Raw genomic sequence first — 15,203 nt, 5'->3', positions numbered from 1 at the left:
GCCCTGATTACAGGGACAATCCCACTGGAGCAACCTGGAGTTAAGTGCCTTGCTCAAGGACACAATGGTGGTGGCTGTGGGGATTGAACCAACAACGTTCCACTTACTAGTTCAATGCTTTAGTCCACTACACCACCACCACTCCGCAAAAATACCCCATAATGACAACGTGAAAGAAGTTTGTTTGAAATCTTTGCAAATTTATTAAAAATCACATGTACATAAGTATTCACAGCCTTTGCTCAGTACTTTGTTGAAGCACCTTTGGCACCAATTACAGCCTCAAGTCTTTTTGAGTATGATGCTACAAGCTTGGCACACCTATTTTTGGGCAGTTTCTCCCATTCTTCTTTGCAGCACCTCTCAAGCTCCATCAGGTTGGATGGGGAGCGTCGGTGCACAGCCATTTTCAGATCTCTCCAGAGATGTTCAATTGGGTTCAAATCTGGGCTCTGGCTGGGCCACTCAAGGACATTCACAGAGTTGTCTCGTAGCCACTCCTTTGTTATCTTGGCTGTGTGCTTAGGGTCATTGTCCTGTTGGAAGATGAAGCTTTGCCCCAGTCTGAGGTCCAGAGCGCTCTGGAGCAGGTTTTCATCAAGGATGTCTCTGTACATTGCTGAATTCATCTTTTCCTCGATCCTGACTAGTCTCCCAGTTCCTGCCGCTGAAAAACATCCCCACAGCATGCTTCACTGTAGGGATGGTATTGGCCAGGTGATGAGCGGTGCCTGGTTTCCTCCAGACATGACGCTTGCCATTCAGGCCAAAGAGTTCAATCTTTGTTTCATCAGACCAGAGAATTTTGTTTCTCATGGTCTAAGAGTCCTTCAGGTGCCTTTTGGCAAACTCCAGGCGGGCTGTCATGTGCCTTTTACTGAGGAGTGGCTTCCGTCTGGCCAGTCTACCATACAGGCCTGATTGGTGGAGTGCTGCAGAGATGGTTGTTCTTCTGGAAGGTTCTCCTCTCTCCACAGAGAAATGCTGGAGCTCTGTCAGAGCGACCATCGGGTTCTTGGTCACCTCCCTGACTAAGGCCCTTCTCCCCCGATCGCTCAGTTTGGCCGGGCGGCCAGCTCTAGGAAGAGTCCTGGTGGTTCCAAACTTCTTCCATTTACGGATGATGGAGGCCACTGTGCTCATTGGGACCTTCAATGCTGCAGAAATTTTTCTGTACCCTTCCCCAGATCTGTGCCTCGATACAACCCTGTCTCAGAGGTCTACAGACAATTCCTTGGACTTCATGGCTTGGTTTGTGCTCTGACATGCACTGTTAACTGAGGGACCTTATATAGACAGGTGTGTGCCTTTCCAAATCATGTCCAATCAGTTGAATTTACCACAGGTGGACTCCAATCAAGTTGTAGAAACATCTCAAGGATGATCAGTGGAAACAGGATGCACCTGAGCTCAATTTTGAGTGTCATGGCAAAGGCTGTGAATACTTATGTACGTGTGATTTTTTCTTTTTTTTTTCTTTTTTTTTTTATTATAAATTTGCAAAGACTTCAAACAAACTTCTTTCACATTGTCATTATGGGGTATTGTTTGTGGAATTTTGAGGAAAATAATGAATTTAATCCATTTTGGAATAAGGCTGTAACATAACAAAATGTGGAAAAAGTGAAGCGCTGTGAATACTTTCCGGATGCACTGTAGATAGATAGATAGATAGATAGATAGTCAGATAGACAGACAGACAGACAGACAGAACCAACACACTTAGGGCATTTTGACACCTGGCTTGTTTGAAGCATTTGTTTCGGAAACTGGTGCGTTTTCTCACTTAGTCCAGTTCGTTAGGCATATATGATCATGGCAGTCGTAATCGGATCCGCTTCAAAACATCAGACCGATTGCAAATGAACCCTGAAGCGGTTCGCTTGTGGTGAGAATGCAATCCGACCCAACGGACCAATTAACCAAACAATATCCCTATAAAAACCATGATCCATTACGTGGAAACGCCCTTAAACAGTCACACTAATCAAAAGGCAAACAAACTCACATATCAACATGCCCACACTTGACATTTTTATGTACCTGTTTAGTGATTAGTTAAAACTTGAACTCTATATTATAGCTGGTGTTGTGTACAGTATATACACATAAAATTAGCTTTCTTCCATGTTTGAAGAAGCGTAAGTCAAGTTGGTTTGAAAGAGAAACTGAACCCTTGTGTGTTGAAAGGATGTCGTTTTGCAGGTGAAAGCTGATATTTTTTAAATAAATATTTTTTATAAATTCCCTTCCCAGCAGCTCCATTAATACTTTTGGGATGGTTTTACAGCAACCCCATTAAAATGACCAATTGTGGCAGTTTTATAGCACCACCATTTATACAATCATTTGCGACACTTGCGAGCAGCTCCATTAATACTACCTTTTTTAATGGTTTTACAAATCAAGTAATATTACAGCCTCTTAGCTCTGTTAATCACATTGATGAGATTTGATTTCACTCCTGTGTCAGATCACCTTGACAACCATCGGTTATGGTGACAAGACCCCAAAGACATGGGCGGGTCGTCTTCTGGCTGGAACCTTCGCTCTTATTGGTGTGTCGTTCTTTGCACTGCCAGCTGTGAGTACTAGTTTATTTTTTTCTACAGTAAATTAACATTATTGCAGGTTCTAATAATTGCATTAGAATTCTATTTACAGTATGGCTGTGTACTTTGGTATTTATAACGCTATTTCTACTGGCATTCTTCTCAATCTGCATAGTTTTGTAAACAATAGTATGTAAAACAATATGCTATAAACTTTGGAACTGTGTTATGCTACATTGTTGGCCTCAGTACATTGCATGCATGCAGTAATTTTGACATTTTGAATACAATTTTGTGTAAAAATGTCTTAACTTGATAGTCCAAATAGACAGTGATTGTGATGTGATAGTGATTGTGATGCATTCCTAATAGAAGCAGCATGGTGCTTTACATAATTTGACTAAGTATAACATGCTCCTATATCAACATCAATGTTGGTCCTGGAATAACAATATTCATATCAAACAGTCTGATTTTGAGTTTAGGTTCAAGGTTAGGGTCAGACTTAGGGCTGGGTTAAGGGCTTTCTTATTAACCAATCATTTTCCTCTGATTTTAGGAGTAGATTTGGGTTATTGTTTTAAGATTAGTCATAGGATTTGGCTTATAACTGTTTGATAGGAATATTGTTCCAGGGCCAGAAAATTATGTTGATCCAGGAAGAAGGCTTACATGTTAAAATCAAGCTGTTGGTAAGGTTTGGTTAGATGCTATCTGAAATATACTCTCTGTGTATCTGGTTGTGTCTTTAGGGTATTCTTGGTTCTGGGCTGGCTCTGAAAGTTCAGGAACAGCACAGACAGAAGCACTTTGAAAAGCGTAGACATCCTGCAGCTTCATTAATACAGGTAAGCAAAAATTACCTTTTTAAGGTGACAGCATAACAGCCCTTTTCTTAGCAAGACACCAGTCCCTTGCTCAACAAAATAACAAGCCTTTCCTCAACAACACAACTGTCCAATACTCAACAACACAACAGACAGTTTTCTATTTTTACTAGCATTCTGCATGATTTCAGGCTGCATGGAGATACTACTCCACTAATCCAGTCAGAGAAGATCTCATTGCCACATGGAGATTCTATGAGACAGTGATCTCTCTGCCATGCTTCAGGTATCACACACATACACATACAACAGAACTCTAACACAGTTTTTTGTTTTTTTTTGTTTTTTCAATTTGAAAATCTTAATTTTTATACAGAGTTTTTATATTTAGTTTACATTACCTTTATGTTAGTCATCCCCATAATTTCATGTTATGTTATTTCATGTTATTTCAGATGATACATTTCACCTTTTTTATTCTCATGAATTTCATTTATTTTGTTTATATCCAAACAGTGTATGTGTGTTTGTGTCTGCATGCAGAGACAGCATCATTCAGAGGTCTACTAGAGGTACTCACAAGTGTGTGTGGACAACTGTTCAATTTTTACCATTACATCATTACAAAAAATTCAAAGCATTTAGTTTGAGCCTGAGTAGGAGATGTCGATTGCATAACTATAAGAACATTTAGAAAATCTTCACATAATATGGGCATATTTAAAAATTTCAGTTAAACTTTATGAAACAAGGTGAAATCTGCTTCAAATATTATTATTTTTTCATGCTTGTTTTATGGTTTGAAAATTCCCTAAATTAACCTTAAATCTGAAGTGTGTAATTTTTTCTAGGTTAAAATGCTTTCTCCTGTTCTAGCTTAAGGGGATAGTTCACCCAAAAATTAAAATTCTTTCATTATTTACTTACCCTCATGACATCTCAGATGTGTATGACTTTCTTTCTTCTGTAGAACACAAACAAATATTTTTAGAAGAATATCTCAGCAATGTAGGCCCATACAATGCAAGTGAATAGTGAACAGACCTTTGAAGCTCCAAAAATCACATAAAGGCCACATAAAAGTAATCAATAAGACTCCAGTGGTTAAATCCATATCTTCAAAAGCAATATGATAAGTGTGGGTGAGAAACAGCTCAATATTCAAGTTATTTTTTTACTATAAATCTCCACTTTAACTTTCACATTCTTTTACATTTTGAAAGTGGAGATTTAAGGTAAAAAAGGACTTAATTATTTATCTGTTTCTCACCCATACCTATCATATCACTTCTGAAGATATGGATTTAACCACTGGAGTCGTATGGATTACTTTTATATGGCCATTATTAGATTTTTGGAGCTTCATAGGTCTGGTCACCATTCACTTGTATTGTAAGGACCTACAGAGCTGAGATATTCTTATTAAAAACTTTGTGTTCTGCAAAACACAAAACTTTGGGTGAACTATTCCTTTAATATGTAGAGACAACTAAAAGTAGGCCATCTGTAGGCTGATTCCCCCTGAAAATTGTCAACACTACATCTGTCTGGAGCTATCAAAACATTCCTCTGTTTGTTTGAACAGCCTGTCCAGCCAGACACAGCAACATTGGCTAGACCAGTGGTGTGAGTTTGGGGTGGGACTATCTGTTTTTTTTACCATTGGCAGATGAGGGGAGTGTTCAGGAAACCTGTTTGAAAACATTATTCCAATCAATATTTTTACAATTCTGTTTGTTGACACTAGTGATGCAGAAATTACACACTTCAGATTTAAAAAAGAAGAAAATTCTCTGACTATTACTTTAACCCTAGAATGTACACATATATATGTACATGGTATTTAACATATATTTAATTACACAACAGATGGAAAATAAAAACACGCAATTCATTACAAGAGTAAAACCAGTGTTAAATGCATTGAACACCATAGTAAGCATACTGTAAATGGGTCATATAGGACCCACATATGTATTCTAGGGGTAGTGATTAAAACTCTCTTATAATTGCAAAAATTTTTTACTAAATGTTTAAAAAGTCAGCTCACATGATCAAAGACACCTTGAAAGAGGAAAACCTGGAGTGTCCAATGAAACTACCACTTCATGTAAAAATTGTGTCTTATAAACTAGACGCTGAGTTATTTTGAACTCAAATATACGTTCTAGAGTTAATTCACAACGTCTGAATTTAAATTACGCTCTCACTTACATTAATTCGTCATTAATTTGATAATTTGTTATATTAATGTATGTTTAAAAAAACAGGGACTATTCAAATACACTAGGACTATAATGGTCCATTTGGTGTGAGTGAATGTGCTTGCTTTGAGAGAGTATTTTTACAGTTTTGCTTTTGTTGTCATAATTGTAATGTGCATTTACTGAGTATGTATGTGTTGATCCTGTTATCTGCAGGAAGGATCCTCTTGAGGTTATGGCTAGGTAAGTCTCTCTCTCTTCTTCTTTCCCTCTGTCTCTCACTGACTGTTTTACAGATTTACAGCATCTCTGTGAAGTGTAAGATTAATGAATCTGTGAAATGTGTTTCCATAAATAACTCCTAATAACCAGCACCTCCATTAATTCAGTGCCAAAGGCATAATGACCAGCAGTGTTTGTGTGCGTGCGTGTGTGTGTGTGTGTGTGTGTGTGTGTGTGTGTGTGGGGAAAGATGAGTGCTCGTTTCTCAGTTCTAGGACATGTGGACAGTAGCTCTATATGTGATATTACAGAGTCCATTAGAAAAGAGTGAATTATGGATCACTGATAGATGATGGTGTCAGAGCAGAGCAAGTGTGTGTGTGTGTGTGTGTGTCTGTAAGAGAATTTTATGGATGTCTGAACCTGTGACGTCAGTGTCACTGTAAAGAAAATGATGGGAACTGATGTTAGTACATCTCTGTCATGCTCACTTGTGATGTGAGCATGATGACTGAGTATGACAGAGATAATAATCATGAGCAGCTAATTGTCCTTTACCTGGGCACTGGACTGACAGAACATTTATTAAAAGAAGAAAGATTTAAGAGAAATAGAGAAAGAAATCTGGATAGAGGGAGATAATGCATACCATGTCCATAGACTTTTTTTTTTTAATCAAGATTTTAGGTTATGATTTATATGTACCTATGTATAAGAGAAAACATACACATTAGGTCCTGTAACACCTTTTGTTAAATGTAAAGTTATTTTTGCCATCACTAGAAAATGATCCTAAGGTGTAAAAATGTATTTTCAAAAGTACAAATGTAGTCTCTTAATTAATGTGAACTCATAAAAGCTGCATGCATAATAATAATAATTATAAAATAATTTGCAAAATGCTGTTTAAAATAGTTTTAGATGGAGTATAGTATGTCAACTTCCCCAAAGTATTTCACGTCAATTACAGATAAGGATAGTTGGATTGAGTGCTTTGCTTGTTTGCACTACTTGACCTGAGACCTGTAATCCATGCTGAGTCCAGATCAGAGATCAGATGACACATTAATACTAATACACCAGTGCAAAAAACATACACCAACACAAACACCATTACAAAATACACCCTCGTACACAAATGTTCACTTACACGTACTGTCCAAGGGCTAAGTGGTTGGGAAACTTGGAGCCTGATATTATCACAACCAATGGCCCACCAAAACAAGACCAAAATAGAGTAACTGGACCATATACATACACAAATTTGTTTTTCTATCATGGTGGGTAATTTCCATTGACTTGTTTTGTTTAAATACTTAGTCAATGATAAAACCTAACCTTTCTTACACTTAGATTTCCATTTAGACATTATTTTGTATGTTTATTAAATGGGTAGTTCACCCAAAAATGAAAATTCTCTCATCATTTACTCACCCTCATACCATCCCATATGTGTATGATTTTCTTTCTTCTGGTGAACACAAGTGAAGGTTTTTAGAAGAATATCTCAGCTCTGTAACCAATCCAGTGGTTAAATCCATATCTTTATATTGCTTTTTTTACTATAAATTCTTCTTCCTGCCCAGTAGGTGACGATATGCACAAAGAATGCGAAAAAACAAAAGAAGAAGAAAGTGAAAGTGGAGATTTATAGTAAAAATGGACTTTATCTGTTTCTCACCCACATCTATCAAATCACTTTTGGAGCTATGGATTTAACCACTGGAGTCATATGGAGTACTTTTATGCTGCATATACGTGCTTTTTTATGTGCTTAAATGATGTGAGAATTTTCATTTTTGGGTGAACCCTTTAAGCCGTTTCCTCATGGGGACCTCACAATGTAGCTGATTTCTGGTTTTAGTGTTTCAAAACCTGATCCACACACGTTTACTTAGCTATTTAAATGGGAACATATCATAGATTTATTTTGTTATTATATAACACTTTTATAATTAATAGACTAACCCTACCCCTAAAAGATAACTTTTTGCATTTTTTAGAATACAAAATATATTTATAAATGAATTGATTTTCCAACTGAATACATCCCAGAATGTCCCCATGTAAGGTGTCAGATTAAAGTAGCTCACTTTTAGGCACAATTTTGACCCAGAGTATAGCTACCGTAAGTACATAAACACACAGACACATACCCCCCCCCCCCAAAAAAAAGGTGAAAGTGCCATTAAGTAGCTCATGATTTTGTGCTCCATTCATTTGATCATGTGAAATCTATGTGTTGGTTCTCTTCATGTCTGTTCTCGCATTTTCTGTCTTTTCCTGTATGTCCAATGAGCTCCTCTCTTCAACAACACACAAACACACACAGAGTCACTTTTCAATCATTGAAACCCTCTCAGACACAGTTTGAATTGTCTGTTGACAGATTGTGTTTTGTGTGTGTGTGTGTGTGGGTGTGTGTGTGTGGGAAAGTGTTGTATCAGTAACTGTTTGGTTATTGGCTGTAATTGTAGAGCATTTTAGTCTCTTAAAGATGTTTCAGCTGCTCTCACCACTTCAATCTTCTTCTTTTCACTGTACTCACGAGAGACTGTGTGTGTCGCAGTGCGTAGATTCTCTGTGCGTGTGTGTGTGTGTGTATGTGTGTGTGTGTGTGTGTGTGTGTCTGTCCTTGGGGACCCTTCACAGTAGAATGCCCTGCGTTGTTTCTTGGGAAGTGTTTGGTTTCTCCTGCAGGAAGAATTTGTGTGTGATTGTGTGTTTGATTCTTTCCCAGGCCTTTGAGAAACACTAAGAATTACAGAATGATGAGAAATAATAGCTAAATTTGCCTCACTTGGAGCTCTGAGAAGCAACTCATTTGTTATTCTCTTTCTTCATCAGTCAGAAATTAAGTTTGTTAGAACGTGTGCGGTTATCAACTCCGAGGCCGTCAACGGTAAGGGCGCGTGTGATGATGCCTGCTGTAAATCCTGACAGTGTGTCAGGGAACTGTGGGCCAGCTGAAGCGATCGAGGAGAGTCCATCAAAAGAGGGAAAACCAGCCGGCTTCAGTAACAGAGAGAGATTCAGAACTGCTTTCAGAATGAAGGCCTACACCCTGAGACAGAGCTCTGAGGGTATTCAACACATGCACACATTCCCTCACACACACACACTTACTGTAAACGCTCCCCTACACATGTCCAGTTAAATAAATAGTTCCCCTTAAAAAATGAAATTTCTGTCACATTTCTACTCACCCTTAACCTCCTGAGACCCCGCGTCCACATGAGTGGACATTATGTTTTGGCTTTGCTACAGGCTATACATAATTTTGTTTCATTTAAACCGACTGATCTCTGTTCTGGAGATTCTGGGGTGTCATTAAAGGGTTAAACTTTCGACACACCCAGTCAGTTTGTCTTTGAGAGAAATGGCAACAACACTACATCTGGTAAGAAACCTCATTAAGTTCCCTATCTGTCACTCACTCGACGTTGTGTCGATGTAGTGACACTAGGGGTCACTCTTGGGAGCCCGAGACACCTCTGGTCTTTGATAAAAGGCCAATGAAAATTGGCGAGTGGTATTTGCATGCCACTCCCCCGGATATACGGGTATAAAAGGAGCTGGTATGCAACCACTCATTCAGATATTCTCTTCAAAGCTGAACAGTCATGCTCACTGAGCTGAATTCTCACGACTGTTCATTCACCTCTGCTGGATCTTGACTGCGCATTTCAGCGGCTTCTCCCTCCTCTGCATTGGTACACTGCAGAGAACGCCCCTGGGCGCTTTGGCAGAAAAAAAGAGTATATTTTCCTGAAAGAGTATATTTCTCTAAAAGAGCGGCACACACGGAATGTCTTTTTAAAGATGCCTTTCTGATTGTGTGTTATTCCTGGTTGCGGTCGTTACATCTCAACTTCAGATGGTCACGATCGCTGTCTTTTGTGTCTGGGCGCGACCCACACGGAGGCAGCATTCGTGGATGGTTCATGTTCTCACTGCGAGAACATGACCATGGCAATGTTGTGGTCGCAATGTTTCTTACGAAAGCAAGCCACCCCAGCGGCTCCCCGCCTCGGTCCTTCTACCTATGGGTTTGAGGCCAGCGCGGCTAGCACTGGGGGTGATTTGGGGACACCAATGGGACCGCCTCTGCCGGGTATCCCCCCGCGGACCTCCCATTCCCCAGCATGCTCGTCTGCCCTGATCGGGCTTCCGGATGAGTCCGCCGGCTCGTCTCATGGCGAGTTCGACCTCTTGTTCGGAGCCTGCGAAGCTGATGAGCTCTCGAGCGCAGCATCGGAGAGTGGGCTTGTTCAGTCGGCGTTCCCCTGCGGTGACTGCACCGGCTCTGCCGCAGCCTGCCCCTTTGGCCTGGCCCCGGCGTGGAGCCCACCGCAGGAAGCAGACGCCACCCGTCTCATGGCCGGCCACCAAGAACCCATGAAGGTCGTCAAAGCGCCCCTGAGACGGGTGATCCAGAGTCGATGAAACCCACTGCATTGGAGCTGATTGTAAGACCACTCCATCCCCTGGTGGAGGGCTGGGTGGAGAATCTTTTGTTGCCTTTTCATTTGATTTGGCCGCATGCCCAAGTGGCTGCGGTACCCAACAGTTCAGCAAAAGAGTGGTTTCCTCCTTCCCTGGGTCACATACTCGGTGTGCACGGTCGTCATCACGACCACCGTCCACCTTTTTTCCCTTGCAGGATTGGCGCTCCAGCGGCGGTCTCCCCGCCCCTGAGTACCCAGCTGTGGCACACATCTGCCCCCAATGTGACATTTTCCATGGGTTGCGAGGACAGGCCTCTTCCTTCCCCGTCCCAGGCTCTCCCACCGGGGGTGGTCACAAGGAGCCAGGTAAGTGCTTCGATGTTCCTAGACTCAGCATGGCCATGACATGGCGTGGCACCTCGAGAATGGAACTTGGATGTGTGGCTTGCGCTTTCCAATCCGTCGCGATGGCTGGTCCGGACCGTCCGACTCGGCTATGCGATTCAGTCTGCCCAGGTTCAGCGGTATCCACTTCACCTTGGTGAAGGACGAAAACGCTGCTACCTTGCGCATGGAGATCACCACCCTCCTACGGAAGGGTGCGATAGAACCTGTCCCTCCGGCCGAGATGAAGAAGGGGTTTTACAGCCCCTACTTCATCGTACCAAAAAAGGCGGTGGGTTGCAGCCAATCTTGGACCTGCGAGTACTGAACCGGGCTTTACACAGACTCCCGTTCAAGATGCTGATGCAAAAACGCATTCTGGCGAACGTCCGGCATCAAGATTGGTTCGCGGCGTTAGACCTGAAGGATGCGTACTTTCACGTCTCGATTCTACCTCGACACAGACCTTTCCTGCAGTTTGCATTCAAGGGTCAGGCATATCAGTACAAGGTCCTCCCTTTCGGCCTGTCCTTGTCCCCTCATGTCTTCACAAAGGTCGCAGAGGCAGCTCTTGCCCCGTTAAGGGAAGTGGGCATTCACATTCTCAACTATCTCGATGATTGGCTAATCCTAGCTCACTCTCAGGACATGTTGTGTGCACACAGGGACTTGGTGCTCTCGCACCTCAGACGATTAGGGCTTCGGGTCAACTGGGAAAAGAGCAAGCTCCTCCCGGTTCAGAGCATCTCTTTTCTCGGTTTGGAGTTGGACTCAGTCTCATTGACAGCGCGCCTCACGAACAAGTGCGCACAGTCGGTGCTGACCTGTTTGAAGGCGTTCAAATTGAAAATAGCAGTTCCACTGAAGCTCTTTCAGAGGCTCCTGGGGCATATGGCATCCTCAGTGGTGGCCACCCCTCTCGGATTGATGCATATGAGACTGCTTCAGCACTGGCTTCAGAATCGAGTCCCGAGATGGGCATGGTGGGACACATCGTGTGGCCATCACACAAGTCTGTCACCATCTCTTCAGCCCTTGGACTGACCTCTCATTTCTACAGGCAGGTGTTTCCCTAGAGCAGGTCTCCAGGCGTGTCGTGGTCATGACAGATGCCTCCAAAACGGGCTGGGGCGCTGTTTGCAATGGGCACGCAGCCGCCAGCTTATGGACGGGCCCGCAGCTGCGTTGGCACATCAACTGCCTCGAGTTGTTGGCAATTCTGCTCACCCTGTGGAGGTTCCGGCCGTTGATCCAGGGCAAGCACGTGTCGGACAGACAACACGGCAACGGTAGCATATGTCAACCGCCAAGGCAGTCTGCGCTCTCGTTGTATGTCACAACTTGCCCGCCGTCTCCTCCTTCAAGTTGCTGCGAGCCACTCACATCCTGGGCGACCTCAACACTGCAGTGGACACGCTGTCACGGCAGGTTACCCTCAGGGGAGAGTGGAGACTCCAGGTGGTCCAGCTGATTTGGAGTCGATTCGGACAGGCACAGGTAGACCTGTTCACCTCTCAAGAATCCTCCCACTGCCCGCTCTGGTACGCCCTGACCGAGGCAACTCTCGGCGTAGACGCGCTGGCGCACAGCTGGCCTCCTGGCCTAAGCAAATATGCGTTTCCCATAGTGAGCCTACTTGCACAGACTCAGACAGTGCAAGGTCAGGGAGGACGAGTAGCAGGTCATCCTGGTAACACCCTACTGGCCCACCCAGGTGTGGTTCTCGGACCTCACGCTCCTCGCGACAGCCCCCTTGGCGAATTCCCCTGAGGAAGGACCTTCTTTCTCAGGGATGGGGCACCCTCTGGCACCCGCAACCAGACCTCTGGAATCTCCATGTCTGGCCCCTGGACGGGACGTGGAAGACCTAAGCGGTCTACCACCCGCGGTGGTAGACACGATCACTCAGGCTAGGGCCCCCTCTACGAGGTGCCTGTATGCCTTCAAGTGACGTCTGTTCGCTAAGTGGTGTTCTTCCCGACAGGAAGACCCCCAGAGATGCGCAGTTGGATCAGTGCTTTCCTTCTTGCAGGAGAGGTTGGAAGGGCGGCTGTCCCCTTCCACCTTGAAGGTGTACGTTGCTGCTATAGCAGCACACCATGACACAGTGGACGGTAAGTCCTTAGGGAAGCATGACCTGATCATCAGGTTCCAGAGAGGCGCCAGGAGGCTGAACCCCTCCAGACCGCACCTTGTTCCCTCATGGGACCTCTCTGTAGTTCTTCAGGGTCTACAGAGAGCCCCTTTGAGCCTTTGCAGCCAGCTGAGCTTAAGGCACTCTCCTTGAAGACTGCCCTCCTGACTGCGCTCACTTCCATCAAGAGGGTAGGAGACCTGCAAGCGTTCTCTGTCAGCGAAACGTGCCTGGAGTTCGGTCCAGGCTACTCTCACATGATCTTGAGACCCCGACCGGGCTATGTGCCCAAGGTTCCCACAACCCCTTTTAGGGACCAGGTGGTGAACCTGCGAGCGCTGCCTCAGGAGGAGGCAGACCCAGACCTGTTGTTGCTGTGTCCGGTGTGCGCTTTACGCATCTATTTGGATCGCATGCAGAGCTTTAGGATCTCTGAGCAGCTCTTTGTCTGCTTTGGTGCACAGCGGAAAGGAAGTGCTGTCTCCAAGCAGAGGATCGCCCACTGGCTCATTGACGCCATAGCTATGGCATATCACGCCCATGACGGGCCGCCCCCAGTAGGGCTACGAGCCCATTCTACCAGGGGTATAGCGGCCTCCTGGGCCCTGGCCAGGGGTGCCTCTCGAACAGACATTTGCAGAGCAGCGGGCTGGGCAACACCCAACACCTTTGCAAGGTTCTACAACCTCCGGGTGGAACCGGTTTTGTCCCAGGTAGTGGCACGCAATACAAGCGGATAAGCCCGGGATAGCCAGCCGGGTGTATCGCTTGCACATAGCACCTTTCACCTCCTCTGAGCTGAAGACGTGCGTCATTAATTCCCAGCCGTGTTCACAAACTATGTTCCCTGGTTGACTTCCTCCGAGCCCTGTGGCAGTCGAGTTTTCAGAGAGACTCGCTGCCAGCCCAGTACACGTGCTAACTAAGAGCCCTGTTCTGGGGTAGGTGCTCCGCATGTGGCGGTTCCTTGTAAGGTAACCCCATGCGATGTATATCTTCTGCTAATTCGTTTCCCTGTTGGCAAACTGCATCTTCCTTGGACAGAGCCCCCTCTGCCACAGTCTCCATGTTTGTAGTAACTCCTCCCCCGTTGAGCAGGAATTACCATGAGACTTCTCCACATGGTCGGCAAGACCATGTGATGTATTTCCATTTAAATATCCCCCCCTCTCTTTGGGCGAGGTGTGGTCTCCGCGGTGTTCTCCCCTTGAGAGGGACACCCCCCGAATAGACCTGGCGGCCCAGTCGGATAGTTAGTTTTTTAGGGAGTGGAAAAAAAGAAGGGGAAAAGAGGCCACGACTGGGTTAGCCTGTCTCTATCTTTTGGGTAGTTGACTTGTCCCCAAAGGGCCGTTTGACACTCATAACTATGTTGGGAGAGGTTACATGTCGGCCTGGTTTGCTGGCTACGAGGCACACAGTCGTCTGCCCGTCACACACAGCCAGTTCACGTAACACAGTTCAGCCAGTTGCGCCATTTTGTATAGGGACCCCTAGTGTCACTACATCGACACAATGTCGAGTGAATGACAGATAGGGAACGTCCTGGTTACCTGCGTAACCTCCGTTCCCTGATGGAGGGAACGAGACGTTGTGTCCCTCCTGCCACAACGCTGAACTACCCGCTGAAATGGCCAGACCTTGTCTCGGATCCTCAGCATAAAACCTGAATGAGTGGTTGCATACCAGCTCCTTTTATACCCATATGTCCAGGGGAGTGGCATGCAAATACCACTCGCCAATTTTCATTGGCCTTTTATCAAAGACCAGAGGTGTCTCGGGCTCCCAAGAGTGACCCCTAGTGTCACTACATCGACACAACGTCTCGTTCCCTCCAACAAGGAATGGAGGTTATGCAAGTAACCAGGACGTTTTTACATTAAAACCTGTCTCTAGTTTTATCCGATATGCCATAAAAAAAAAAAAAAAGTATTTATTGTAAAACGGCACGTGAACTGTATGCTCATTTTCCTTAAAATATCCTATATTCAGTGTGCATTATTACATTGAGAATCAATGGATGCATCCAAAAGCTGGAAAATTTGTATATGCTGTATATGGAGTTAGGATGAAAATAAGGTGCATTTCAAACTGTTCTGAGACCATTGCAGACACACTAATTAGGGAATGACTTTGAGGTTAAGTCATTCCCTAATTAGGGTGCAAGGGAGCATCCTATAGCTTTCCTATGCAGCCAAGTGCATTCATTCCTAAAATCCGGTCAAAAGTTTCAAAAGTTCAGTTTAAGGCTGCAGATGATGTTTGGACCACTCAACATGTTTGGCGGACATGGTTGGCATATTTTGAAATGGTTGGCAGTGATTGGATGATGCTGGCCATTATTTTCAGAATCAGAATTATTTATGCCAATTTCTGATGCAAAGTCTCAAAAACATGATTAACCAACACTCCTGGAAACATAATAAACAATT

The 15,203-nt window shown here is 44.2% G+C and overlaps 1 protein-coding gene across 1 annotated transcript in view; it reads left to right on the top strand.

Moving 5' to 3' along the window:
* Nucleotides 1-15,203, top strand: part of LOC127443128 (potassium voltage-gated channel subfamily KQT member 3-like) — an 82,724-nt gene that overhangs the window by 55,660 nt on the left and 11,861 nt on the right. The window contains exons 7-11 of the mRNA XM_051701656.1: nucleotides 2,474-2,584; nucleotides 3,305-3,400; nucleotides 3,571-3,665; nucleotides 5,800-5,826; nucleotides 8,653-8,888. Coding sequence (XP_051557616.1) covers nucleotides 2,474-2,584; nucleotides 3,305-3,400; nucleotides 3,571-3,665; nucleotides 5,800-5,826; nucleotides 8,653-8,888 — 565 coding nt within the window. The remainder of the gene's footprint in view (nucleotides 1-2,473; nucleotides 2,585-3,304; nucleotides 3,401-3,570; nucleotides 3,666-5,799; nucleotides 5,827-8,652; nucleotides 8,889-15,203) is intronic.

The sequence above is a fragment of the Myxocyprinus asiaticus genome, chromosome 6, assembly GCF_019703515.2.
Source record: "Myxocyprinus asiaticus isolate MX2 ecotype Aquarium Trade chromosome 6, UBuf_Myxa_2, whole genome shotgun sequence".
In the NCBI taxonomy this organism is placed as follows: domain Eukaryota; kingdom Metazoa; phylum Chordata; class Actinopteri; order Cypriniformes; family Catostomidae; genus Myxocyprinus; species Myxocyprinus asiaticus.
This window is presented reverse-complemented; position numbering and strand designations above follow the sequence as displayed.